General features: G+C 36.3%; 11 protein-coding genes across 11 annotated transcripts; 5 read left to right on the plus strand and 6 right to left on the minus strand.

The window, feature by feature from the left end:
• Window positions 1-134: 134 nt before the first annotated feature.
• EV154DRAFT_538226 (non-SMC mitotic condensation complex subunit 1) lies at window positions 135-3,666 on the minus strand (the record flags this gene model as incomplete). The annotated part of the gene is made up of 9 exons (XM_051604260.1): window positions 135-329; window positions 436-719; window positions 776-1,201; window positions 1,527-1,643; window positions 2,266-2,710; window positions 2,773-3,088; window positions 3,261-3,327; window positions 3,383-3,462; window positions 3,527-3,666. The coding sequence occupies 9 exons, from the start codon at window positions 3,664-3,666 to the stop codon at window positions 135-137; spliced, it is 2,070 nt and encodes a 689-aa protein (XP_051457212.1).
• Window positions 3,667-4,709: 1,043 nt separating this feature from the next.
• Window positions 4,710-5,202, plus strand: EV154DRAFT_510233 (uncharacterized protein). The gene has a single exon (XM_051601684.1). It carries the CDS (start codon window positions 4,725-4,727, stop codon window positions 5,112-5,114), a length of 390 nt encoding a protein of 129 aa, XP_051457213.1. The 5' UTR covers window positions 4,710-4,724; the 3' UTR covers window positions 5,115-5,202.
• A 385-nt stretch (window positions 5,203-5,587) lies between these two features.
• EV154DRAFT_602950 (WD40-repeat-containing domain protein) lies at window positions 5,588-8,371 on the minus strand. Its single transcript, XM_051607320.1, has 9 exons — window positions 7,931-8,371; window positions 7,783-7,861; window positions 7,462-7,704; window positions 7,089-7,395; window positions 6,905-7,024; window positions 6,686-6,825; window positions 6,298-6,626; window positions 5,797-6,227; window positions 5,588-5,741 (listed from the first exon to the last, which is right to left on the minus strand). The coding sequence occupies exons 1-9, from the start codon at window positions 8,336-8,338 to the stop codon at window positions 5,621-5,623; spliced, it is 2,178 nt and encodes a 725-aa protein (XP_051457214.1). The 5' UTR covers window positions 8,339-8,371; the 3' UTR covers window positions 5,588-5,620.
• Window positions 8,372-8,501: 130 nt separating this feature from the next.
• On the plus strand, window positions 8,502-9,335 carry EV154DRAFT_551997 (putative 60S ribosomal protein L27A). Its single transcript, XM_051605023.1, has 3 exons — window positions 8,502-8,753; window positions 8,786-9,094; window positions 9,160-9,335. Exons 1-3 carry the CDS (start codon window positions 8,691-8,693, stop codon window positions 9,283-9,285), a joined length of 498 nt encoding a protein of 165 aa, XP_051457215.1. The 5' UTR covers window positions 8,502-8,690; the 3' UTR covers window positions 9,286-9,335.
• EV154DRAFT_510238 (arginine N-methyltransferase 2) lies at window positions 9,321-10,566 on the minus strand. Its single transcript, XM_051601685.1, has 2 exons — window positions 10,377-10,566; window positions 9,321-10,315 (listed from the first exon to the last, which is right to left on the minus strand). The coding sequence occupies exons 1-2, from the start codon at window positions 10,536-10,538 to the stop codon at window positions 9,362-9,364; spliced, it is 1,116 nt and encodes a 371-aa protein (XP_051457216.1). The 5' UTR covers window positions 10,539-10,566; the 3' UTR covers window positions 9,321-9,361.
• Window positions 10,567-13,107: 2,541 nt separating this feature from the next.
• On the plus strand, window positions 13,108-14,599 carry EV154DRAFT_510241 (uncharacterized protein). Its single transcript, XM_051601686.1, has 3 exons — window positions 13,108-13,126; window positions 13,214-14,448; window positions 14,510-14,599. Exons 1-3 carry the CDS (start codon window positions 13,118-13,120, stop codon window positions 14,568-14,570), a joined length of 1,305 nt encoding a protein of 434 aa, XP_051457217.1. The 5' UTR covers window positions 13,108-13,117; the 3' UTR covers window positions 14,571-14,599.
• Window positions 14,600-14,814: 215 nt separating this feature from the next.
• EV154DRAFT_465078 (Na+ dependent nucleoside transporter C-terminus-domain-containing protein) lies at window positions 14,815-17,018 on the plus strand. The gene is made up of 3 exons (XM_051597682.1): window positions 14,815-15,281; window positions 15,342-16,533; window positions 16,597-17,018. Exons 1-3 carry the CDS (start codon window positions 15,019-15,021, stop codon window positions 16,918-16,920), a joined length of 1,779 nt encoding a protein of 592 aa, XP_051457218.1. The 5' UTR covers window positions 14,815-15,018; the 3' UTR covers window positions 16,921-17,018.
• Window positions 17,019-18,873: 1,855 nt separating this feature from the next.
• Window positions 18,874-20,467, plus strand: EV154DRAFT_602955 (kinase-like domain-containing protein; the record flags this gene model as incomplete). The annotated part of the gene is made up of 5 exons (XM_051607321.1): window positions 18,874-19,012; window positions 19,073-19,269; window positions 19,324-19,413; window positions 19,545-20,274; window positions 20,331-20,467. Exons 1-5 carry the CDS (start codon window positions 18,976-18,978, stop codon window positions 20,465-20,467), a joined length of 1,191 nt encoding a protein of 396 aa, XP_051457219.1. The 5' UTR covers window positions 18,874-18,975.
• Window positions 20,437-22,313, minus strand: EV154DRAFT_510247 (uncharacterized protein). Its single transcript, XM_051601687.1, has one exon. The coding sequence runs from the start codon at window positions 22,206-22,208 to the stop codon at window positions 20,490-20,492; it is 1,719 nt and encodes a 572-aa protein (XP_051457220.1). The 5' UTR covers window positions 22,209-22,313; the 3' UTR covers window positions 20,437-20,489.
• A 651-nt stretch (window positions 22,314-22,964) lies between these two features.
• EV154DRAFT_421469 (FAD binding domain-containing protein) lies at window positions 22,965-24,038 on the minus strand (the record flags this gene model as incomplete). The annotated part of the gene is made up of 4 exons (XM_051596023.1): window positions 22,965-23,549; window positions 23,614-23,772; window positions 23,831-23,916; window positions 23,966-24,038. 4 exons carry the CDS (start codon window positions 24,036-24,038, stop codon window positions 22,965-22,967), a joined length of 903 nt encoding a protein of 300 aa, XP_051457221.1.
• Window positions 23,831-25,185, minus strand: EV154DRAFT_242425 (FAD-binding monooxygenase). Its single transcript, XM_051594553.1, has 3 exons — window positions 24,877-25,185; window positions 24,430-24,817; window positions 23,831-24,377 (listed from the first exon to the last, which is right to left on the minus strand). The coding sequence occupies exons 1-3, from the start codon at window positions 25,126-25,128 to the stop codon at window positions 24,055-24,057; spliced, it is 963 nt and encodes a 320-aa protein (XP_051457222.1). The 5' UTR covers window positions 25,129-25,185; the 3' UTR covers window positions 23,831-24,054.
• Between the last annotated feature and the right edge of the window lie 159 nt (window positions 25,186-25,344).

The raw sequence follows: 25,344 nt of genomic DNA on the forward strand, positions 1-25,344 counted from the left end.
AATGTCGGATGGCCAGTTCAGTAGCTGCCTGTCTTCTCTTTGGGAATTTAGCTTTCAGTCTATTTGCAAAAAGTACGGTTAATTTCACGGTGATGTATATAAATGACAATGGTAATTTTTTTTTCTTTTTTTTTTTACTCAAATAGACGAAGATAGACTTGAAGCACTTTTTGTCTCACATAGGCTGTAGGATCCAACATACGATGTTCCAAAATATCAAAGAAATCATTGATTTGATCCACTTGGTTTGGATTATCTTGACTTGTGCGAGATAATTCGATAATCATATTGCCTAGTATATCAACAATGGCTGTTCTCATCATGTAGGACTATGAAAAAAAAAAAAAAAAAAAAAAAAAAAAGAGGAAAGGTGAGAAGCTCATTCATTATACTGATTTTGATGTTCAATTTGTTGTTCTTTCAATGGTACTTTACATCACTATCCAATTGATTAATCAATACACCCAAGTTTTTAAGAATGGTCTTTGGTGATAAATCGGCAAGTTTTTGTAAGAAAGTAGCAAATGTCTTTGGGTTGGGTGAGTCTTTGACTTCTTTGGTGGTGGTATCTTTAAATTCACGGTTACTGATTTCTCGCAAAATTTCGTCTGCTAATTGATTGTAATTTTCTTTTTCGACCATGTAAATTAGGAGTTCTGCCATGGGTTCAGCAGAATGTTCCCAATATTGAAGGTTTTGCATGATGGTTGTTTGTGCGACTTTTAAAAAATGTGAGTTAATGAACGAAGGATAATACGATATAGAAAATTGTTACCATGTAAATGATCGTAGTTTTTAATGCATAAACTCAAGATTCGAAAGATACGTTCCTTGATTTGACTAGATTTTGCATGAGCGGGATTTTCAAACAGTTGGTAAGCAGGCTTTGTAAATAATGTGACGAAATGGACACGATCCGGGGTCAATGTCCAGATCTTGGACAGTTTCAAATCCAATAACCAACTCGCTAAATCAAATACTTTCAACTTTTGTGTACTCCAGTCAAACGTCTTTAAATCGTTGGTAGAATTCTTTGCTCTTCGCACAACCATTTTGGAGGTAGTCGTATTGTCTTCCACTAGTAATAAAAACCAATGGACCGAATAACTGTAAAGTTCCAAATAGTTACGATGGTTGTTGAACGTATCCTTCTCATTTTGATCCAAGTCGTCTTTTGTTGATTTGATCTCTACTCGAAAGGCTGAGGGAGGGGGGGGGGGGGTTAATTCATCCATGATACACTGGCGGATTGATAGGTTTTACCTGATAAAATGATGTCGAATAAACGTGAAAGAATACGAGGTTGAACACTTGTGAAATATCTACATAGTTTTTGTACGCAATTAAAAAAAAAGTTGTTTCTAATGTATAAAATACGTTTATAATTTACTTTAAAAAACTGCGAATCTTGTCAAAAACAACAGGATCGGCAATGTTTTCAGAGGATACTTGTATGTTGTCCGCAATTTCTAGTATTCTACTATTAATGTGTCGAATTCATTCCATAAATCCCCTTTTATTTTTACCATTAAGGAATCTAGCCAAGTCATGATCACTTTTTCCGGCAATGTCAATCTCGTTTGGAATGTAATAGTCGGATGCATTCCCTTGTATCTTTAAAAGTTCGTCTGTCAATACAAAATCTCCCATGTTGAAAAAGAAAGAAACACCAAAAAAAAAAAAAGGAAGTCGCGTCTCTAAATTTAAACCCGCGTATTTTAAATAACTGTTCCACCAGTAGGCCAAGTAACTATGCCGTACCAAACAGGTTGCTTTATCTATACAATTGCCAATAGTCCTGAACAATGGTCTTTGAAACAGTTATTCAGACTACAAAAAGTGACAGCCGGCGTAATTATTACTACTTGCATTGGTATTCACACGTATGTAAGTAATACATTATCATTGCTCACATACTATATTACAAACTAGTGCAATTCGTCTAACAGAGTAGGCTTGTAGGCTAGTAAAATACACTCGGCTAATCTCCAATTTTTATCTTTAACTAAAGAAATTCCTCCTAAGACTGGAGGCAAGCTTTTAAAAGCATTCATAGTGTTTTTTAAGGAACAAGATGTACTCCACGTTTTTCTTGATAACAAAAAATTACTAACGCTCTTTGACAATCAAAACGTTTATTTATTGGTGTAATATTATTCATACCGCATAAGCAAAGTATGGGGAATTTATTAGAAATGATGACATGAAAACAATAATAATAAAAAAAGGGTTTATGAGGGATGATTTAAATGGGGTTTTGAATACGAAGTCTGGTTGTTGCAATCAAGTTACTCTTCTTGGAAGATTGTCTCTGCCAATGTTGTTGTTGTACTTGCACAACTTCAGGTAATCTTCTTAACATATCACCATTTAATTGAGTTCCGTTTGTGATGGCTAATTTGCTACGACGTTCTTTACGGTTACGGGGTTCGATCACTTCACCAGTTTCTTCTCCTTGTGTGATGGATAAAGGATCAGCTTCCTCCTCCTGTGATGGTCTTCTCACCTTTTGTTTGTAATATCTCATGAAGCGACGATGTCCTAATCTCTCACCGGAAGCTAAGACAAGCTCATCTTCCTCGTTCGACACGGTATCGACTGTAGCTGCTTCAAAATCTTGTTCTGACATGGTTCCAAAATTGTAAAATCGTAATAAATCCTCTGGGTTTTCTGATTCATCATATGCCATTTTACAATGTCCTTTATCCAACTATAAAAGATATATTTAGAATATCCAGTTGCAAGCTTTTTTTTTTCTCACAGTTTTCTTACCATGTGTTTACGAACAGCATTTTGAGTTTTATATTCCTTACCACGGTCATTACAATAAAGACAAATGCAGTCTTGGATCTTCTCAGCCAAGTAAAGAACAAGTCCAGGTGCATCCTCGAGATACTCGACATCCGGTAAAAAGAAACCGTGAGCCAATGTCATGTGTTTTAAATTCGATTCGAAATCGGAATGAACAATGTTACAAAATAAACAATGATCTTGGTTCAAGTGTAAATGATCCACGGCAGAGATGACTGATTCTGTATCCGTTATATCTTCTTCCGTATCTGAGAACAAGGTTATTTCTTTCTTGTGGCTCACGATGGGAGAAGGAAGTGGTTCCTGACCCACATTGAATTCCAGATCCTTGTGTTTTTTAGATAAAAGATGGTTGGAGAAGGCGTTTTCAGAATAATACGTTTTTCTATTAAGGTACTTCAGTATATGACAATAAAAGCGTGTGTGTGGATGAATCTATATGTATTTACCTGCAAATAGTACACTCGTAGACAAGACCTTGTCTTTCCTCTTCTTCTTTTCCTTTGGCTTGTTGAGCTACAGATAAAAAAGTTAATACAATATTGAGATCATACAGCTAGATCCTACTTGCCTAAAACCTTTTGTGCAAAAACCTCTGCCGTAAAGGGAGGAAGATTCATAATCTTTCTCTTCAAGTTATACTTGTGCCAACTAAAAGACTCAAATGTGAGTACGCTATTGACTAAATTAAGAAAACATTGCTTTTTTTTCTTACTCGGTACGATAATGAGCACGTTGGCGATCAGTAGATGGGAAAGCAACTTGACAAGCAAGACAAGTAAACACATTGTTACGAGGCTTTAAAGGATTTGTATGCTGTGCTTGATGAATATGTTCAGACTGTAAATTAGACATTGCGTTTGATATGACGAGAAAAACAAATGCAATTTTCTTTTTTTATTTATAAGGAAAAGCTTTTTTCAGTCTGCTGGGTTTAGAAGCATTTTATTTTACTGCGGCTAGTTGACTGCGGAACAGTGTGAAAAAAAAAATCGTATGGAATTTCTATATCTTTAACGTACACGAGTGAATTTTACATGTGAATTTGATAATAAGGAAGCACCTTATTCTAATGCTATCTAAAAGTTCCATTATCGGTAGATATAAAGCTAATGGTTTAGTTATAAATTTACCAGACAAGTGAATTTGATGCTTTGTAGCGTGCAAAGAGGTATAATTGAAACACCCTGATAAGATAATGGCCTTAGATTTCTACCATTTTTGGGATTAAGCTTTGTGTAGTGCGAGTGGTAAATTTTGTTTATTTTGCAATGTAATTCTGATATTTAGAAATATGAGCTATAAATGGACGATTAGCAATATTTACTCGTCACTTCATACAACGCACTACATAGAATGCGCTCCCTGGTTAAATAGTGGAGGGTTATTACAGCTAATGTCCTTTAAGCACTTCTGAAAAAAAAAACTAAATCCAAACTGGGTAAGCCAAACGAATGGTGATTCGTCCGTTAGAAAAAAAAAAGGGAAGGGGAAGAGGGGGAGAAGAAGCTGATGAAAATATAAACAGTGCTCTTGTGATAGACTCCATTACAAACTACATGCATAGGATGACGTATTTGTTTAATTCACGGATATGTTCAATGCATGGAGTGGTCCTTTAAAGCTTAATACACATGTCACATTATTCATCGGACAAACAACAACAAACCATAATAAATCATACCAATGACGTACATAGATCTCACTTAAAGAGCTAAAAAAAAGATACAAACAAGGTAAATATGACCATAAGTAAGCGCATTAATCTTGGTCACTTGGTAAAGGACTAGGTGGCGTGAGAGAGTGAGAGAGTGTTGTGTACGGACTTTAAAGTTTCCCATATTTAAATGCTTTTTTTTATTGCATTTCACAATATTTTTTTTCTTCTTTATTCAAGATATTTCCAAACAAAGATGACGCCCACTACATTAGAAATGTTAGACACAGCAAGTGAATGCTCTATATCCGGGTTATTCCAGGAACTTTTAAACAAGGGAATCAAAGCAACACCGCAACATGAGCCATTAAAAATAGGCGATAGTGAAGGTAGTGATTTCAAGCGATTGCTTCATAAGAAGAACAAGAGTGAAACAGAAAAGCATCATCAACATCATCAACATCATCAAGCTTCACCAGACTTTAAACCAGTCATTTATTTGAATAATAACTCTACCAACCGGTCTTTGAAGTTTGGTAATTCACTTTATAGTTTCTTATTTCAGCATGAAGATAGATACTTTAATAACGACCGGGATGATTTAAGCAAAGATATATTTCCGGTTGGACAGCAACACGCACAATAACTTGAAGAATGTTCCACATTAATTAAATATTGTATATTTTTTAACTTGAAATAAAAAGCTGTAATTGTTATATATCCTTAAAACAAAACAAAAAACTTTTAATCATCTTTATTAAATCTCACGGTCGAAACGTCGGTATGGTGACACCCGTATCTAATTGACGTTTTCTTAGTCACAAACAAATTATGATTATTACTCTTTTTCAAAACGCGTTCATGCATCGATTTTAGTTTGACTTATGGCGCGGAGTATTAACGGTGTAACACAGACAGAAGACGATGAACATTCTCAATGTTACAGCGTCATTATATCAGTTTCAAGTTTTTGCCATTGAGAAAAACCTGTTTTATTCATATAATGCCGAACCTATCCAGTTTATAATTGATCTTCTTCCCCCTCCCATGTGAAAGCATAAGAAAAAAAGAAAAAAAAAAACAGATGTTAAAAATTAAACTAAAACTCCCTTTTGATATATATTAAAAACAAGTGCATGCATTTTTTATTATTTAATGTTCGATGGCTTTTTGTGGAGTAAATGCACCTGCTACAAGACACAAGTTACGGTTTGTAAATTGGATATCATAAATAGGTGTTTGTTTAGTGGGGAATACAGCAAGTTGTTCACGGCTAAGTAAACAAAATTAATATACAAGGAAGGATAGCTAAATGGATCTATTTTTACCTTTCAAGAACACTTTTACGCTTTCTATCTTCGTCTATTTTAAATCGTTTTGGTGCATTGATATCATCCATGTAAGTAGCTGTGGCTGAGGTTTGGTCGGTATTCACATCCCATACACGCACGGTACTATCCGCACCGCCCGACACCAATACGTTATTATCCGCACTAAAACTAAGGGAATAGATAAACCCTGTATGACCTGTCATTTTTTTAATTCGTTTACCAGACCCTAAATCCCAGAGCATGATCGATTTATCTTCACCCGCAGATGCCATAATACGGCCGTTAGGAGAGACTGCAACCGTTTTAATGGATCCATTGTGACCTGCAAACACACGCACACATGCGCCGGTTTGTACGTCCCATAAACGCGATGTACGATCACTTGAGCCAGTCACCAGATATTTCGAATTAGGGTGGAATTTGACAGTCTGTACAAAAAAAAAAGGGGTGTTTAAATATATATAGTGACAGCAGTCATAAACCGTATAAAACCCTTACATCGACATCAGATAAATGACCGGCAAAGATTCTTAGTGGATTGATATGATCACAACTCCAAATACGTGCAGTACGATCATGAGAGGCTGTAGCGAAATAAAAACCAAAAGGACCAAAATCTACATCCCACACAGGACTGTTATGTCCCTTATATACAACTAAATTTGAAAATGTCTGTGTACTCCATAATCTTGCAGTTTTGTCTTCAGAGCAAGATACCAAGTACTTGTTATCGTGACTAAAACTTAAACCGTAAACAGGTCCCGAATGTCCCACTAATCTCTTATACTCTGATCCATGCCTTTCTCTCTGACGATTTAAATCGTTGTCTATAAACACCATCAGTAAGACAACCTTTCCTTTTTTTAAAAAAAAAAAAAAAACTTACAATCATTGACATGAGCAGGGTTAATTGTGTTTCGAAGTGATTTCAACTTCTCCCCCTTTAAACTCCAAATTTTAATAAAGGATTCAGAAAAACCACCTGCAATAAGAGTTGCATCCTTTGAAGTGGTGACACAGTTGAGACTATTTTAAAGTTAGCCACGCGATCCAAGAAAGTAATTAAAAAAAAAAAAAAAAAAAAAAAAAAAAAACTTGTATTTACCTGTCATGTGTATTATGAAATGTGTAGCAACATATGCTGGGTAAAGACCCATCATTTAATGGCATACGATGGTTCAGATTATTCAAGGATTCGATTTCTGCCGTAATATCCGTTCCCCTACTATTTTTTTATACATGATTGGGTAAAAAAATAAAAATAAAATAAATCGACCTTTCAAACTTACTATGGAGGAAGGGGTATATCACCAAAGGCAGGGCCATCTGAGGTGTTTTCCTGAACAACCTTTTTAAAGGTTTCGATTAAAGGGGATTGATCGTTTACAGGTGTCTGTTCATTCTCGTCTTTTTTACTCGACTCCATATCTTTAATTGCCTGTTCCACCTCATCCTTAAATGCTTGATCCAGTTGAATAAGGCCTAGTTGCACACTTTGTTTGTTAAACTCTTCGATTTGTTGTGTTTGATGTCCTGTAATTCCAACATCATCCATCTCCAATCCGCCTGCGGATTTTAATAACTTTCCATGAACCACTACATAAAATTTTCTCTGAATTTAATATCCCTTCATCATAGAAATTTTGTGCGTATCTGTCATACCTTGAATATTCAGATATTGATTCACAATTCTCAGCAACGACATGAATTTGTTGTCTTGCAAATAGTTGATAATTAATTCGAATGGTACACTAGACATACGCAGATTATACTTGTTGTTTCGATACATTTGTGCTAGTTCGTTTTCGCGAATATGTTGAGGTTCAGTTACGGTTTGAAGTGTGTTCAGGTCGGGTGTGTGTAATTCAACATGGTCCAGTCTATAAACATCCATAAATTGTTTTGCTATGGTAACATACATAAAAAAAAAAAAAAACCTTTTTAGAGTCAAGGTTTCGAGTTATATCGTTGCTAACGGTTTACCTTTCTCAGGTATATTCTTTCCGACTAAATCAAGGTATGAATGAACAAATATAGGAAACAAAACTGACCGTAACTCGGGCTATATAAATTAAAAATTGAGTACGTATAGAAAGAAAGAAAGACTCGGTCCAATCTAAAGTAAGCTAACCTTGTACCAATCTAATGAATTCTCAATCCATTGTCGCAGACATTTATAACTGACATGATATGAATCGGGATCGCCTGAAGTGGACTCTCCGATGGCTGTTGCTCTTTTCTCGGTTTCGACTGTTGCTGCTGGTGGTTCTACAGCTGATTCTGCCGTACTATTTTTCAGGGGTTCGTCTGTATTCTCAGGTTTATCCTTTTCCTTCTTGTTTGTACCTTCGCCAACATCCTCAAGGGATACAGCGTCACCCTTTGACTCGCGTGCAAATATAGCTTCTGTTGCTTTGTATCCCTTCTTTTGAAGATATGACGCGACCATTTTGTCAATGTCTGCTGGCGAAGGTGAAGCCCCTGTGGGTGGTTGTGCTGGATCAGTCGATCCTTGTGTGTTATTAGGTGGTGTAGACATGATTCCTTCTATTAATTAAAAACCACTCGTAAAAAAGCCAACTGAAATGTATATAAAAAAAAAGTAAAAAAGAAAAAGATGACGTCGAGGCCGAATGTCGGAGTTGATGCGATTTTTTTTTTTTTTTTTTTGCTCATCTATCAGTAGTGTGCCAGCCCACACTGTAAATCTTTCTCTTTTTTAACGAAATGGTGAGTGACCCATTGCAATTATACTTTGGAAGCGAGGCTGAAGAAGAGATATATATGGATGGATGGATGATATGGATGGATGAATTAGCAACACCATTTTTTTTTTGCTCAACACTACATTCCTAAAAAAAAAAAAAACGACATTGAAGTTTAAATTGGACATGGCCAGCAGCACATATATATCCCTGATTCTTCTTTTTGCTTCCAATGAACCACAGAAAGAAGTATTCGTTTTCTAACCTGTATGTGATTCTAGCCTACCAGACTTCACCATAACAGAAAGAAGCGTGGACACGTCTCCGCCGGTCACGGTCGTGTCGGTAAGCACAGAAAGCATCCTGGTGGTCGTGGTCTTGCTGGTGGTCAACATCATCATCGTATCAACATGGATAAGTACCATCCTGGTTACTTCGGTAAGGTCGGTATGCGTCAATTCCATTTGAAGAACAACGTCAACTGGCGTCCTATTGTCAATCTCGACAAGATCTGGACTCTTGCCGGTGAAGGTGTTCGTGAACAATACAAGAACACCGAGAAGGTTCCCATTATCGATACTCTCCAAAAGGTAAATTCTTTTTTCATGTCATGGGTCGTCCTTTTTGTCAGACACTAACATTTTTTTTTTAATAGGGTTACGGTAAGGTTCTTGCCAAGGGTACCATCTCTCAACCCGTCATTGTCCGTGCTCGTTTCGTCTCTGCTCTCGCTGAGAAGAAGATCAAGGCTGCCGGTGGTGTTGTTGAGCTCATTGCTTAAATTTTTTTTTTTCATTTATAATAAATTAAACCCAATTTTTTGATGAATTATTCTAGTGTCTTTTTATTTTATTTATCTACTCTTTTAAAAATTTACAAATAGGTAACTTGTATGTATCTAAAACCCAATACTTTTGTCGAACGCCATCCCAAACACCTTGTTCGGCCCAAGTTGAAATAGGCATCTCAACATATTCAGTACTTAACCCAATCTCACGTAAATCAATTTCGGAAACTGTGCAATAGATATCTTGAAAGAATTGGTTGGTAGCACCGAGACCATTGAACCAAGTATAAACACCCTCTGGGTGAAGCATAGCAGGCACACATTCGTGGAAAGCCTTTAAGTCATCATAAAATTCACCATACGTATCAAAGAATACACCATCAAATTTGATATCCAATGTAGGTACCATCTCTTGCCAGCGACCAAACAAGATTTTGACGCCTTCCTTCTTATCCCAACCCAATTCCAACATATGAGCATACACATCAGGATGTGCTTCAATGATATAATGGTTCTTGGGCTTGTATTTCTGTAACTCGGAATCAATCAAACCTAAACCAAATCCAACATTGATCACGTTTAATCCTTCCTTGGGGCACATCACTTTAGCATGTTCAACCATCAAGGGTCCTTCCCAACCCATCATGACAGCATCGTCATTCTCATCCATTAATTTGTTATCATCGTAGTGCAACTTTTGCTTGAGATAGGCGTCGTTAGCAATCGCATTGACATCCTCGTCATCATCACCAAAGGCCTTTTTGATGGCTCTGATCAAAAGTTCGGTACGAACACCTTCATCCACAAGACGTTCATAAACTTCTTTATGGTTGTTGTTCAATGCGAGTTCACCGGCAGTCACTTCATTCTTATCGGTCAAATTGTAAGGATGCTTTTCGGATAAGAGCCAATTGATGATATCCATATGACCGTGTTCGGCTGCGTGATGAAGAGGGGTACGACCTAAATCGTCACCATTAAAGCAAAGATCGGCGTCTTGATCTAACAAAGCTTTTGCTTTTTCCTACATTCAAAACTTTTTAGATCAAGTAAACATGACAGCCCTACGGTGATCAATACTTTACGAGATCGTTTGCGACGACAGCTGCGATGAGTTCATGACCTAATTTTAAATCTTCTTCGGTATATTCATCGGTTTCCTCTTCCTCTACTTCTTCCTCTTGGACAACATCCTCAACTTGCTCAAGCTTTTGCTTTTTGGCTTCTTGTTCTTGTACGGAATCCATATTTTATATTGTATTTCAAAATCAAGATAAATTTTTTTTTTCTTCTGGTGTTCTCCCTGATGTGGACCTAGCACTGGCTAAAGAAAAAATCAGTCACGGATGACAGCCGTTATTGTTATTAACAAGCAAAAAAAATGACTCTCTCTTTGGGTACCACATAAGACGCTCTAGCTCTCATGCCTTTAAAACTTGCTAGTAATACCTTATAATGTCTTGTCGTTAATATGCATATTTTTTTTTTCAAATCCTTGAGCAAACAGCAATTAATTAAGAGTTATTGACTGGCTTAAAATTAGTGATTTTGGGCCTCAGTCAAAGCCAAGATGTCTTCCCTTATAAAGTCTGTTAGAAAACGATTATCCTTTACGTGCGCTATTATAGTGACTTCCATACTATCACTATGTGATTTTATATTTTGTGTTTTTGTATAATTAAACAAGTTTATTTGCTGCTGTAACTAGGCAACCAATCTCTTGCAAACAGCCGCTAATAATTGCCGTTACTTAGCGCACTGATCACTCTGATGAAATATAATTGAGCTAATTAAGAACAAACAAAAATAGGCATGAAGAAAAAACAACGTTTTAAATGATATTATTGTTTAATAAAAAAAAAATTGACCAGTTGAACTGTTCTAATGGCTATGTAAGTATACTATCACATCATCTAAACAATCCTACAAAAACGTGCACTTATCTATCTATATCATGAAAGAAAAATCTGCTGGGATGGGAGCAAATATAACTAAAAAAATGCTGCAGTACAAATACCAATTATCGCATACAACATGTGTAAGGGTCGTACTCAAAGAAAATATATTTACTTTTTTTAAGAATTCTATTGGATTATGTTCCATGTAGTTGTATAGTTTAAGTGAGTGCCATGCTGTAAAGTGACAAACCTACATAGAAGGTTTTGGTTTGTAAGTAAAGATTATCTAGCAAAAAAACGGACTAAAATTTATTGATGGTGTAATAAAACATATTTATTTTAGCTTTCATCATTCCATCTCAGCAAAATGAGAGTATAAACGACGCTTCTGCTGGTAAAAATAGCTAGGACACTATCGTACCTCATACATGATTGATTGGGAAATGGTGTTTCTTGTCAAGACGTTATCTGTGATGTGGTAAAGCAGTAATTATAGAATAACTCCTGAAGGGGTGTATTTTATAAGGTAATCGGTGCAATTTCAGGGTTTGGTGCGGTGTATGAGTGGGCGTGAGAGGGTCAGTCAATGTCCAAGAAAGAAAAGTGAGTGTGGATTAACAGAGAAAAATATTTGGGGATAATAATAAAATGAGCTACAGCTAGCCATTATGAACAATCTTACATTCGTATAAAAAGGCATTGCAGATGAACTCCACGACATAAAAATAAATTATATTACAGCGGATAATACCCCAAACCACTCTCCCGACATTGTTGGTCTCACCATCTTAAAAGAGGGGTTTTATATAACAGTTTTTCTCCTTCCTTAGTCATTTCTATCAAAATGTTTTGAAAACTGCTGAAGGACTAGGTCAGAAGAGGTAAATGACAGATGCAGATGTGCTTTCCTTCCAAAATAACTCAAAGCAACGAGAATGTCCCCATTAGACAGACACATAATTTCATCCGATTCTTCATTGATGTTCCCTTAATGCTTGAAAGAGCTTTTGTAACCATTTTAATATTTAGCTTAATCATTATCTTAAAAGTAGATGATTTATTTTCGGACTGCTGGGCCAATTTGTTTCGAACACTCGGCCAAATTAGTCCTTTTTTCTTTTTTCTTTTTTTTTTTTCAGCAAATCAACCTCTAAATTGTTAAATAAATAAAAATGAGCAGTGCTTTTAAACATATTGTAAGTTGAGAGTTGAGGTACATTAAAAATTAGAAAAAACTACCAGTGACAAACTAGAAAGGATATATGTGATACGCATGGACTGTCTATTTGTTTCACCAAGCCTGTCAGTTCTGGCATACACGAGGTGAACACAAACACGTTCGTCTAACGACGCTTTGATTATTTGCCGAGCGTAAAAAGATCACCCCCCGCTAGGAGAAAAAGAGATAACAAACAGGGCTTGATCTATAATATATAAAAGGGGCAGCCGAATATCATTAGATCGGCTTTAAGCTTGCTGCTGCTTCTGGCGGTGCTGCTGTTGGTGTTTATAGTAATACATCATGCAAGTTGGGTCGTTTATGTCGATCTTTTTTAGGGTCCTGTTTATCATCGGCTTTGTTTTTTTATGCTTAGAGATATTGACACGGATGTGTTTACTTTTACGATATTTCTACTGGATATTTATATATTATATTGATTTATATTTATCTAAAAACAGGGAGCGGATTTAAAAAAGAACACACATTAAGGAGGTGCCTTGTTGTATATGTGTGTGGACTTCTAATTATTAAAATATAACGTGCAAAAAAAAAAGAAAAAAAAACACACACCTTTTTCTTCTTTTATAAAACACAACCAAAATAATAATAATAGAAAAAAATGACAGAAAGAGATATCGACAATTTATATACACAACTTGAAGCAACCATGTTAAAAGTAAAACCAAATAACGAATTAAAACGTAGCATGAGTAGTCTAAGTAGTAACAGTACTATTAGTAGCAGTAGCAGTAGCAACACCAGCATCATCAACGAGGACTTGGATCATAACTATTCAACAAACCTAAACTGCTCTTGTCAATATTGGCTTGTGTCTAACGATTCCGAACATTGTGGACTTTGTGATCAGGCCATTCCATTTATACAACAACAACATGAAGACAAGATTTCGTCCCAAGAAAAAGAACTAGCTCTTAACAATCAACTGGCTCAAAAACAAGCTTTATATAACCTTTATGTGAAGGATATTCAGATTTTGCAAGCACAACATGGTAAACGTCAAGAATTATTAGAGAATATGACCAATAAAATCGACTCGCTAAATGGGGATATCGAAATTGTCCAATTAAAACACAAGGATGAAATCGCTCACACTATTGCTATCGAACAATCCAAAAAATTAGTGGAAATAGAACTCCATGACTTGACACAGAAACTGTTTGAAGAGGCAAATAGCATGGTGCTGGTTGAAAAGAAGGAAAAGCTGGCGATTCAGTTAAAGCACGATGAAGTCAATAATCAATTAAAGGGAGTGGAATCTCAATTAACTAGCGTACAAGCCGAACTTAAGGAACTTCGTAAAGATATGACCAATCAAGACTCAAACTCACAGCAATTAAACCCTCAATCTTTCTCTGCATTTATATCCACACACGAAAATTACTTGTTACGGGCACAATTAGACATGTCCACCTTATTATTGGACCAATCACAACCAATTGAAATCAATCAAGAATACAATCAACAAGTCCAAGATGATGCTATGATAACTGAATTTGAACAGTTTAGAGAATCGATAAGGTCCATTAGTCTATCAAAATTATATACCACGTCATTTATGAAATCATGCTTGAAGACGGATATTGAACCTTGCCTGCGGTTTGGCCCTAATCCTAAAATAAGCAGTAAAAAGATCTTGGACGCCATACTGGTCAAAACGTGTCTGGTAGAGCCATGTCCCCCAGGGTTTATACAAGCGCCGACAAAAGCTGATAGTATTAAAGTGAAAACCCGTTTATGGGATCGATTTTCTTCATCCTCATCGTCGTCGTCGTCGCAAGATACCCCTGGTTGTCAAGCATGTGGAAGAGTTCTGGATGAAAATGAAAGCTGGAGATTTCGGATATCGTACTTTGATGAATGGTCGTATATTGACAAATATTGCCATGACAGGATCGCTTCAGTCATTGAATTCTATGTGTTTATAAGAAAATTGAAAGCCGGGACAGATAAGGACTCCAGCAAGTTTCAGCTATATCAAGAATGTTCGAGACTTCGATTGCAAATGTTTCTAAGCAGGTAAATTAGAATATTTGGAAATTTGTTGACAATGAATATTAAAAAAAAAAAAAAAAAATAGAATGGGTGCGCTACCAACGTTACTTGGTCTTGATTCAAGGAATTCCACGGACAATTTGTAAAATTAAAAAAAGCAATTTTTTTTCTGTGATTTAATATTGGATCTCAACTTAATCTTTTGTTGTTGTTGTTTAATTGTAACATGACAATTGTCATTACTTTTTTCGTACTCGAATTACGATTCTATTTCTCACGCTATCTTTTAATTATGGGGGTGTGGATACACAAAACTCTGAAATAAGAACTTCCCACCCTTCGTTGAGTGGAGAGCTTTTTTTTTTTTTTTGTATAAATTTTTTTCAAAACCCTAAATCTCAACCAATCGAATACAACTGTCAAAAAGGTATTTTATGGAGTTCCAATGTGTTTTTTTTTCATTATCGATTTAGGACTATATAGTACGGTCTTAGAACGTAAAGGTCAACTCTTTTTTCTCTCTTTTCTTCTTCTATTTACTACATACATAAAACAACAAGAGTTCTAATTTGAAAGCCCCTGCCGGTTTAAATCATGTCTATTCATAACAATCAACCTAGTGGTCTCTCTGCTGAAGACAACTTGATGCATCGTACTCATACCAGCTTGACCGATGCTCTCGACTCTCATTCCGATGTCAAGAAGCCTGTCGAAGAAAAGTGTACCACTACGGCCATCGATATTCCTTCTATTCTCAATGAAAAGGATGAAGTCTTTTCTGATTGTCATGAATCCGAGCATGTCAAAAAGGCTTCCAAGTTTGGCTTGTTTTATAAACGACATCTTCCTTGGTTCCAGTAAGTTATAGCAACATTGTTTTTTCTTGAGTTTTTATTAAACTTTTTGACTCTGTTTAGCGGGGCTGAAGTCCTTATTGCTACCGGGTTTGTAGCTGCCTCTTTTGCTCTTCAGGTCCCTAGAGGTTATAGTCAAGAAAACCTTATCTTGGGCTTGATCTACGGTTTTTTCATGTGCTACAGGTTCTTTGATTATGTACCTTCTCAATATGTCTCGGACACTTGGATGACTTGCGTCCGCTTTGTTGGTGCACCTATTATGCGTCTTCCCAAACACATTCGCTCAATTGGTTATGGTCTTCTCGTGCTTACTGTTATTGTCTGCACTATTTTCAGTTTGCCAGAGAATGATCACTCCACTAGAATTCAACGTTTAATTGCCTTATTCGGTGTTTTTGTCTTCATGTTTTCTCTCTATATCACATCTGTAAACCGCAAGGCTGTCAATTGGAATACTATCTTTAGTGGAATTTTATTCCAGTTCTTACTTGCACTTTTCGTCTTCCGTAGCACGGTCGGAAACGACATTTTTAATTGGGCATCCACTTTTGCACAAGGCTATCTTTCTAAGGCACATTATGGTACAGCATTTGTCTTCGGTGATGTTGTTGCCGATTCCGGAATCTTTGCTGTTACTGTGTTCCCTACACTTGTGTTCTTTGCTGCCACAGTGCAAATCTTGTATTACTATGGAGCACTTCAGTGGCTTCTCCAAAAATGTGCAGTGTTCTTTGTCGCGCTCTTACAAGTATCTGGTGCTGAATCCGTGGTAGCAGTAGCTTCACCTTTCTTGGGTCAAGGAGAAAACGCCCTGTTGATTAAACCCTTCTTACCCTATTTGACTAACTCCGAAATGCATCAAGTCTTGTGTTCCGGATTTGCAACTATTTCTGGATCAGTGCTTTATGGTTATATTGCGATGGGTGTGGATGGCCAAGCGCTCTTAACATCCTGTATCATGTCGATTCCTTGCGCAATCGCGGTTTCTAAAATGAGAGTCCCTGAGGAAGATGTTCCTGTTACTGCTCATGAGATTCGTGTCCCTCCTAGTGATGAAAAGCCCGCTAATGCATTACACGCCGCCGGTTTCGGTGCTGCTACGGGTATCAGCATTGCTCTTTCAATGATTGCCAATTTGATTTCGTTGCTTGCTCTTTTGTACGCTGTCAATGCGTTTTTGACGTGGTTGGGCAACTTTGTTTATATCGAGGAGTTAACACTTCAGTTTATTACTGGATATTTGTTTGTACCCGTAAGTTTTCTATTTAAACAGGCGATTTTTTTTTTTTTTGCTGACATTTATTTTTATTAATAGGTTGCTTGGTTAATGGGTATTGATAACTCAGATCTTGTGATTGTCGGTAGATTGCTAGCTACCAAAATCTGGGCTAATGAATTTCTTGCATATCAACAATTGTCCGACACCTTTAGTAAGGTCATTACACATCGCTCCTACATGATTACTACCTATGCCCTTTGTGGGTTTGCTAATTTGGGTAGTGTTGGTATGCAAATTGGTGTATTGAGTACATTGGCTCCAAAGAGAAGTGGAGACATTGCTCGATTAGCTGTATCTGCCATGATCTGTGGTGCTTTTAGTACTTGGATTTCAGCTGCTATTGCCGGCATGCTTCTTTAATTTAATTCGTCTTTCCCTTTTGTACATATATGTCAATAATATTTAAAAAAACAATAAACTAATACCACATCGCTGAAAAAAATAAAAAGCTAGTTTTTGTGCTTTGAACACTTCCTGCCTTATATGTATTTATTGTCTGATAAAATCTGGTTACAACAAAAACTTTAATTCAGATAACATCGGATATCTGAATTTAAGTCAGTTAGGACCCTTCCCCCTGTCCATTCTTCCTCGGATAAATGGGTTAGAGAAAGGGTCCTGATTCTTATGCTATGGAGAGATGTGGGGTTTTAAATAAGGTTAGTCATTTTGTCGTGTAACAGGTGAGAAAAGGCGGGCAAAAAAATACAACAAAAGGCCTTACCCAATCAAGTAATTGATTTTTTTTTTCTTTTTGAATTAGCTGTTTTGGCAAGGCAATACACCATCTTGATTTTCAATCGATAATGAAATTTTGTTACAGCATTACAAATATAATTGCAACCAGATCATTCTCGAATATTCACATATATTAATACTTATTAAACGTAATGCGTGTTTATCTAATAATACTCTGTAACATGATGCATTATGCTGTAAATTAAACTTTTTTTAAGGCTAAAACTAGTTCGTGAACTAGAAAGGACTACTATGTAGTTTAAGCCAGATATTTGTTAGTTAAGCGTTAATATGACAATTTTTTTTAAATCAATAAGCAAATATGAAAGTTTTAACAGAAATAATAAAATTATCATGCCCCAATTGTCCCAGTTAAAAAATCACAAAGTAAGCCATCATCAAAAAGTACATAGCACACGTAATGCTTAAGAAAACCACTACACAAAGAACTTGTAGTTGAAGGCTTTTGTGTTCTCTTGTCCGATAGAAATTGTTTCACCCTCTACACCCTCTACTACGGATACTACGGATAGTGTCCCTTATGAAGCGTTATAATACAGCCATTTTGAACCCAAAGAAGCGCTGGTTAAACCTAGCAATAATAACGTATCGTTATCATGGTAGCTAAAAGGATGTCCCCAGAGAAAAAAGAGCGAACTATCGTGCTGTGATAATTATATTATTTAAACATTACAATATACCGTTCTAAACTAAAATGACGAAGCGAAAATTAGAGCGTGTAAAAAAATCACGGCTACCTGCAATAATAAAAAGCATTTTAATTCTTAAAACAATCTCTTTCGTCAATAAGAATCGGATAAATTGGTAACCATCATCGTTTATGTATTAGTTTTTCACCGGCGCATTTATGCTGAATCAAACGTATAAAATTAAACGAATTATACTAATACAGCATAATTTCAGAGCACCTGAAATAATAATAATAGTACCAAGTTCTTCAAGAGGAATACATATAGTTTGTTTAATTTAAAAAGAAATTTAGTTATAACAACAGATAGTAATTAATAAACCAGGTTAGTTAAAAAACGTCGTAAAAGTAGCCTTGTTCGAACGTCTTCAATTAAAGAATACGGGAACAATGCTCGCTTAAAGATAATCAATTTGGTGATCGAGATTTACTGCAAAGAAGAAATACGACATATCTAAATAGGCAACATATAATATAGCTTTAATAGGCCACCTAAAATGTATTATATATCGTAATTGCATTTGGCTATTGTAACCATTATATTTTTGTAGATTTACATCTATTTCTGCACATTAGTAGCAAAAGCAACCAGACTAATAATTTTTTTTTTACTGCAGTGATTTCAAACTGAAAGACACCGTGCATGTTATGTAAATGCATATTCCATAGAATATTTACTACATATCTATTGCCATTAGTTGTATGTATTCTGTGATACTTAAACGTAGTAAACAACTAGACATTTCCGTTTTTAAATTGTATTTTTAAAAGATTTTAACATAGTTTAGGCTTTCTGCAAAAGTCTGTGAGAAATGTTTCTCTGATACCCGCTGGAAAACATCAAGTATTGATCTGGAAAAAAAGGGCTTATGTAATCAGATCAAGATTAGTTGAGCGCCGGGAGTGGAATATGTTTTAATAAGTTTGTTTTTGCTCAGCAGCCAAAAAGGGCTTTCTTCAATATTAAAATGTCTACTTCTAATTTAAATCAGTTCAAGTTTTCAGGTATGATATAATACTACACCAGCTATTCAACTCAGTGTCTTTAATAATATTATATTCTAGTAGGCGATGCATTCGATTCTCTTCGAACAGTACGCGTACCTGCAAAAGATGGCGAGAGCGGGCAAGACATTCAATTACAATATTCTCATCAAAAAGTGATTGGTAATGGCTCTTTCGGTGTTGTTTACCAAGTGAAACTCTCACATGACGGTGAAGATGCTGCAATCAAGAAAGTGTTACAAGATAAAAGATTTAAGGTACTATATCAAACTTGTCTTGTTTCTGATATTGCAGGTTAACTTTATAAATAGAATCGAGAGTTGGAAATTATGAGAGTGATGAGCCATCCCAATGTTTGTGGTTTGAAGGCATATTTTTACTCTCAAGGTGATGGAGGGAAGGTGAGTTTACACAAATAGTAATAAACAATCAGCAAAACTTATCAAAAGTACCTCTTTTTTTTTTTTTCTCTTTTTTTCCCCCCAATTCTTCGCTGACTTTGTTTACTATTATGCTCCCAAAACGATTCAAGAAAGATGATGTTTATCTTAATTTGGTTATGGAATATGTACCTGAAACAGTATACCGTGTATCTAGACATTACACCAAGATCAAGCAGGCAGTGCCAATGTTGATTGTTAAACTTTACATGTACCAACTGTTTCGTTCACTAGCTTATTCGCATGCTTTAGGTATCTGCCATCGCGATATCAAGCCACAAAATTTACTTGTCCATCCTATATCTGGGGTTTTAAAGCTTTGTGATTTCGGAAGTGCAAAGATTTTAGTAGAAGGATGTATGAATGTTGCTTACATCTGTTCTCGCTATTACAGAGCGCCTGAATTGATTTTTGGTGCTAGCTTGTATACCTCAAGCATAGATATATGGTCCGCTGGATGCGTTATGGGAGAATTATTATTGGGACAGCCACTATTCCCAGGTGAAAGTGGTATCGATCAGCTGGTCGAGATCATCAAAGTACTTGGAACACCATCAAAAGACCAGATCTTGACTATGAATCCCAATTACACAGACCATAAATTCCCCTCTATCAAACCTCACCCTCTATCTAAAGTATTCAAATCAAGAACACCGCCAGAGGCTATTGATTTATTATCCCATATATTACAATATGATCCCAAAGCAAGACCGACTGCAAGTGAAGCTTTAGTGCATCCATTTTTTGATGAACTTCGTAACCCAGAAACCAAGATGGCAACTGGTAGGGATTTGCCCGAATTATTTAATTTCACTCGAGAAGGTAAATAATACAAAAACTTAATTGAATATGTAACTCATTTTAATTTTTTGAAACAGAGCTGTCCATCAGACCTGATCTGATACATAAACTAGTGCCCAATCATTGTATGGAAAAGTTGCAATCTGTTGATATTGACATAAATAATTTTATTCCAATCCCACTTGAAGAATTGCGTTTACCTTCATTGGGTTAAAATTCATTTTTTATTTTTGTTATTAAATAGTCCCATCGTTTGCTTGACGTAACCTTCTTTTTACTTTTCTTAACCTCAGTACTTCAGCCAAACTAGAAAGTGTCTCTGGCGGCGTCCCAGATCCTGTTTCATTATTGATAAGAGTTTCCTTATTGACGTAGGGGACGAAGTTTTTTGATGATTTAAGAATTGATTTGACAGGTCTTGTTTTCAATAATTCTATTGGATCACCATGTGGTTTTGCATCTTCATTTGAGGACTTTTTGGCGGCCTTGGATTGCTTTTTTTTCTCAGGTGGATCAGTTTTTTTTGCTTTTCTCATGGGAGTGTGCTTAGACCTGATTGTATCAGACGGAAATGCTTGCATGTATATAGCTTCGAAAGGGTTAGGTAAAATCTCTTCCATCAGACCCACATCCTCCACACCCTCCATGTCTGATTCGTTGATGTAATTTGATTCCACCTCTGGGATTATTAATTCTGGGATAGCCTCGGTATTGTCAGTTGTTGAAACACTTTCGCTGGTTTCGTTGGTAGCTTCTTCATCGATTTCCATCATACTGACATCTGAAAGTGAACTGGTGCTCTGGACAGGCTCTTCATTTCCATTTGCTCTCCAAGTTTTCATAGTATCTGTAGCCATTTGAAACACGCCACGCAGCAAATCAACAGTGTTACTGACTATATTCGAAGGTTCTATTTCTTCTATATCTGCCTGCTGTGTATCATCAGTTATTTGAACACTGTTCATAGACTGAATAATAGGCATTGGATCAAGTAGTTGTGTGGTATCAATTGGCTGTGCAATGTTGATTGGCTGTGCAGTGTTAATTGGCTGTGCAGTGTTAATTGGCTGTGCAGTGTTAATTGGCTGTACAGTGTTGCTTGGCTCGATAATTCTTGTCGCTGTGCTGTCGTTGGATTTAAGTTGAGTTTGCATGGCTAATTTCTTGATCTTCCTTCTTTTTATTCTGGCTAAGGCCTTCGCTTCTTTTTCCATTATCTCCCGAGACACATCAGATGGATTCGGTAAAACACGTAATAACTTCATCACGTCTTCTGGAGCAGGATTGATATTTCTACCGTTTACAAAGTGATTGAGATGTGTATCGACGATCAAGTTTGGAACTGTACACCAATCCAAAGTGTGTTCAAAGGGTAAGTATCGAATATAATTACAGAAATTCCTGTGGACCTGGGCTAACATCAAGTAATGTATGACTTTAAGTAGATCACGCTCTCCTTCCGGTCCAAGAGTGTTATGGTCAAACGTTCTCATTAGAACCAAATTATAAGGTTGTGCAGCTAATTTCTCTCGTGTGTCGTCTAGTACAACTGTGTTTTTCGCACTGAATTGAGGGTAGGCCTCCCATACTTTGTTCAAATCCTTTAATGCTTCAACATCCTTATAGAAATCTTCTGCAGAAAGTCCAAGGTGACCTCGATGCCAAACAATGGCTGGCTTGTGTGGTTCAAACATTTTACACATATTCTTAACGGAACTTTCTTGTGCGGAACTCCAAACCATAACCGTAAAATTATTAAAGATGTAGTCAAAAAAAGTGTCTACATGTGGACGTGTATAAAAGGATTTAACTGTTGTACGTGAGCACAGTGTGCCATTCAAGTCAAGAATAATCAGACCGTAAAATTTTGTTTTTTTAGGAGAGGAGCTTCTTTCAGACATTTCCAAATATTCTTTGCTTAAAGGATAGTCTTCTCCAACGCTTGTTAATGACATTGTGGCGTAACGATAAGGCAGAGGGAAGAACTAGAAAAAACAGGGCAAAACAATTGAGATAATCAAGTGGCTTAGCAACGGAGATTGAGTCTTCTAATCTCGCATGAAACAAGCACATGCACTCTGGGGAACATGTATTGATATCGTAAAAAGCCACCATATGTCGATTGTGTAACATTGCTGGACATATGGCTAGGTTTTATCTTCGTGAAAATGACCCATTTAATACATTTCTAGTATAACAAGAAAGCTTGTAATTATTGATGATTTATTGTCGCATGTAATATATCAACAGGCACCCGTCTGCACCAGGACATCTCTTAAGAACAGTTTGATTTTTAGCAATGAATTGCCTACCGAAGCTGTTCAGAAATGTGGTTGTGAATGCAACAACCTCCTTGGAGACCTCACGCTGGTATGAATGAGAATACATTTACATTTCTAGAACTTTTAATAGCTAATTCTTCCGTTTTGGTAATTTCTAACATATCCACTGATTAATTCCTCTTGTTAAATATTGACTATATACTTAATCAATAAGTTTGATAAGATATCATTTTTTCACGATATAAGACAAACGTTCAGACAATAAGGCGCATCTTAACGAATTTCCCAGCTACTCAGCGATTATTTTGTTTTTAGATTTTAAATGTAAGTTGATCTATATATTGTGGAAACCTGAGTAATATGCAACAGCTAGCCATAATTCAATGTGTTTTAAAAATAACTATGTGCTCGATTTATTTAATAAGGTCTTTAAGCAAAAGCTGAACCAAGGAATTCTAGGGCGCCGTTCAATTCAGTTTCATTGTTGATAAACTTTGAATGTGCAACGTAAAGGTCAGGACGAATAATAAGTAAAACGCTTGGTGGGTTTTCACTTGCAAAGTATGCATTTAAAAATGGATATAATCCAACACGACTTGTGACAGAGAATGATGGGTCCATTCTTTCTTCGCTATAAAATGATTCTTCTGCAGTATCTTCCTCATCCTTTGACACATATTTAGGATATTTACCCATAATATGACAATGCCAGGCTGATTGGATAACAAGGCGCTTGATTGGGTAAGCTCTTGTGCGTGTCCAAAACTTTTCAATCAAATCGCTGTTTGGTAATTGTCTTTGAAAACAGGTTGCAACCAAGATAGCAGTGTAACTTTCATTATGGAACAAAAGTTCACGAAGACTGTTACGTTGAATGGCGTTATGCGGTCTTTTGGATTGAGGAAGGATACTTTTTCTTAAGGTACCGGTGTCAGGTAAAAAATGACCTACTTCAATAAGACCTTTATCAGATGTGCCCAGGATATCAGAGTTAGGATTAACTGTAACATACATCTAACAAGTATGATAACTTGATGAGTTACATATTATATGTCTTTTTTATTTTTATTTTTTTTACCTGCATCATATTATTAAAAGCAAAATGTCTCAATTGGGGCAATATGAGCGCAGCAGTTAAAAACAGTGAGCGAACACTTCCAACCAGTGCACTGTTAGAGAAGCCCGTTTTTGTTGTATTGCTAGTTGTTTCGATAGTTCTCTTAGCTTGTAATTCTCTCTGTATAAAAAAATAATTAAGAAATGGCCTTTGATATCATCAAGCCTGTTATAAATACCTCGTTACTGTATGAATCAAGCAATTTTTCGGGATCAGATGCATAATTTCTCAATACATCTGACATCTTCCATGCAAGGTTATCAGCTAAAAAAACATCAATTAAATGAGGACGTTAAATCATGTTTATATTTACCATCTTGAAGACCCAAATTCATTCCTTGACCCCCTACAGGCGAATGGCAATGAGCAGCATCTATAGACTCCATTAGACACATGTTATAGCTATAATGAACATGACAAACCTCCTATAAGAAACGCCCTATTTTTTCTAAATCCGTTGGCTATTCTCTCATTGATCTTGAAATAGGATGACCATACAATATCACTGGCTTCAAGTTTGAGTGGGCAGGTAATTTCATCAACCCAGGACTGAAGAAATTCAAGTGTAGGTGGCTCTTCTTGATTCTTATCAATTAATCCATGTGTAGGATCGTTCTGATTTTGCTCACTACATTGATAAGCTTCTAAATTGCCAAAGATTCGAAAGTGATGACTGTCATCGTCAGTCTCTTTGAGCGGCAGAAGACGTATGACACCCAAGGCATCTGTAAAAAGGAGTTAGATAATATAACCTAATTAACATCTAATAGTATTTACGTGATCCTTTCATGAATACGTTTGATTTATCCGTCATTTTCTCAATATTATCACCCTTCAAGGTTAAATCTGCCACAAAGCATTTGGTTTGGACTGACACACCCTCATACGTCCAATCTGGGTTACTTTTTCTAACTCTAGAATGACTACCATCAGCTCCAATAATATAAGTTGATTCGATTTGTTGTTCTTCTTTGGTCTGAACATTACGAACGATTGAGGTAACCGAGTCTTTGTTTTGGGTATAAGACACAAGTTCGGTATTCCAATTTACTCTACAACCCGTATCTTCATTCAGTCTGTCGACAAGTATCCGTTCGGTAATACCTTGCATTAGAACAGTTATGTGCGAAAAGGGTGTATCGGCGTCAGCTTCAATTTGCGCTTTCTATATAACAGTAGCAACTTGTCAAATTTAATTTTATCTTTGTTATAAATTCACTTTACATAAACACCGTTTCTATGCATTCTCATGCCACTAGTAACATAAGCTTTCGATAGGATCTCGGCAACGAGACCTCTGGCTTCCAAGATTTCTAGTGTACGAGCAGAAATGAGTAAAGCTCTGCTTTGATCAGTCGGGCCTAGTTTGGGATCGACACAGAATACGGAATGACCGCGCTTAGCCATTTGGTAAGCGAAGAATAGACCTACTGGTCCTGCACCGCTTACAAGAACATCTACTTTAATTTGGGACATGTTTAAAAAAATATAATGCTTCTCAAGAAAACAAGAGGCCTTGCTATTTATGCAAATTAAATTCACGGGAAGTAATCACCGGAACCGGAGTTCCATATGAGTCAAAATTTTAAGCGCACAGAGTCGGCCACAAGTCTAAAATGCGCAGCATCGACTGATTGTACCTTGTGATAACCACATGTTGTATTATTGTGATGTTTATTGATTGTTTTTCTA

The sequence above is a fragment of the Mucor mucedo genome, assembly GCF_025094135.1.
Source record: "Mucor mucedo strain NRRL 3635 chromosome Unknown EV154scaffold_50, whole genome shotgun sequence".
Lineage (NCBI taxonomy): Eukaryota > Fungi > Mucoromycota > Mucoromycetes > Mucorales > Mucoraceae > Mucor > Mucor mucedo.

What these genes read in the sequence shown, in the direction of transcription:
- EV154DRAFT_510233 (XM_051601684.1), top strand. Translation starts at nt 4,725, where the DNA reads ATGACGCCCACTACATTAGAAATGTTAGACACAGCAAGTGAATGCTCT.
- EV154DRAFT_602950 (XM_051607320.1), bottom strand. Translation starts at nt 8,338, where the DNA reads ATGTCTACACCACCTAATAACACACAAGGATCGACTGATCCAGCACAA. An exon ending in AAAGAATATACCTGAGAAAG is followed by an intron (nt 7,705 to 7,782) that starts GTAAACCGTTAG and finishes ATGTTACCATAG; the next exon opens with CAAAACAATTTATGGATGTT. An exon ending in GTCATTTATCTGATGTCGAT is followed by an intron (nt 6,228 to 6,297) that starts GTAAGGGTTTTA and finishes TTTTTTGTACAG; the next exon opens with ACTGTCAAATTCCACCCTAA.
- EV154DRAFT_551997 (XM_051605023.1), top strand. Translation starts at nt 8,691, where the DNA reads ATGGCCAGCAGCACATATATATCCCTGATTCTTCTTTTTGCTTCCAAT. An exon ending in CCAATGAACCACAGAAAGAA is followed by an intron (nt 8,754 to 8,785) that starts GTATTCGTTTTC and finishes ATGTGATTCTAG; the next exon opens with CCTACCAGACTTCACCATAA. An exon ending in TTATCGATACTCTCCAAAAG is followed by an intron (nt 9,095 to 9,159) that starts GTAAATTCTTTT and finishes TTTTTTTAATAG; the next exon opens with GGTTACGGTAAGGTTCTTGC.
- EV154DRAFT_510238 (XM_051601685.1), bottom strand. Translation starts at nt 10,538, where the DNA reads ATGGATTCCGTACAAGAACAAGAAGCCAAAAAGCAAAAGCTTGAGCAA. An exon ending in CTGTCGTCGCAAACGATCTC is followed by an intron (nt 10,316 to 10,376) that starts GTAAAGTATTGA and finishes TTTTGAATGTAG; the next exon opens with GAAAAAGCAAAAGCTTTGTT.
- EV154DRAFT_510241 (XM_051601686.1), top strand. An exon ending in TTGCAAATGTTTCTAAGCAG is followed by an intron (nt 14,449 to 14,509) that starts GTAAATTAGAAT and finishes AAAAAAAAATAG; the next exon opens with AATGGGTGCGCTACCAACGT.
- EV154DRAFT_465078 (XM_051597682.1), top strand. Translation starts at nt 15,019, where the DNA reads ATGTCTATTCATAACAATCAACCTAGTGGTCTCTCTGCTGAAGACAAC. An exon ending in CGACATCTTCCTTGGTTCCA is followed by an intron (nt 15,282 to 15,341) that starts GTAAGTTATAGC and finishes GACTCTGTTTAG; the next exon opens with CGGGGCTGAAGTCCTTATTG. An exon ending in CTGGATATTTGTTTGTACCC is followed by an intron (nt 16,534 to 16,596) that starts GTAAGTTTTCTA and finishes TTTTATTAATAG; the next exon opens with GTTGCTTGGTTAATGGGTAT.
- EV154DRAFT_510247 (XM_051601687.1), bottom strand. Translation starts at nt 22,208, where the DNA reads ATGTCATTAACAAGCGTTGGAGAAGACTATCCTTTAAGCAAAGAATAT.
- EV154DRAFT_242425 (XM_051594553.1), bottom strand. Translation starts at nt 25,128, where the DNA reads ATGTCCCAAATTAAAGTAGATGTTCTTGTAAGCGGTGCAGGACCAGTA. An exon ending in TGCATAGAAACGGTGTTTAT is followed by an intron (nt 24,818 to 24,876) that starts GTAAAGTGAATT and finishes ACTGTTATATAG; the next exon opens with AAAGCGCAAATTGAAGCTGA. An exon ending in CGTATTCATGAAAGGATCAC is followed by an intron (nt 24,378 to 24,429) that starts GTAAATACTATT and finishes TCCTTTTTACAG; the next exon opens with ATGCCTTGGGTGTCATACGT.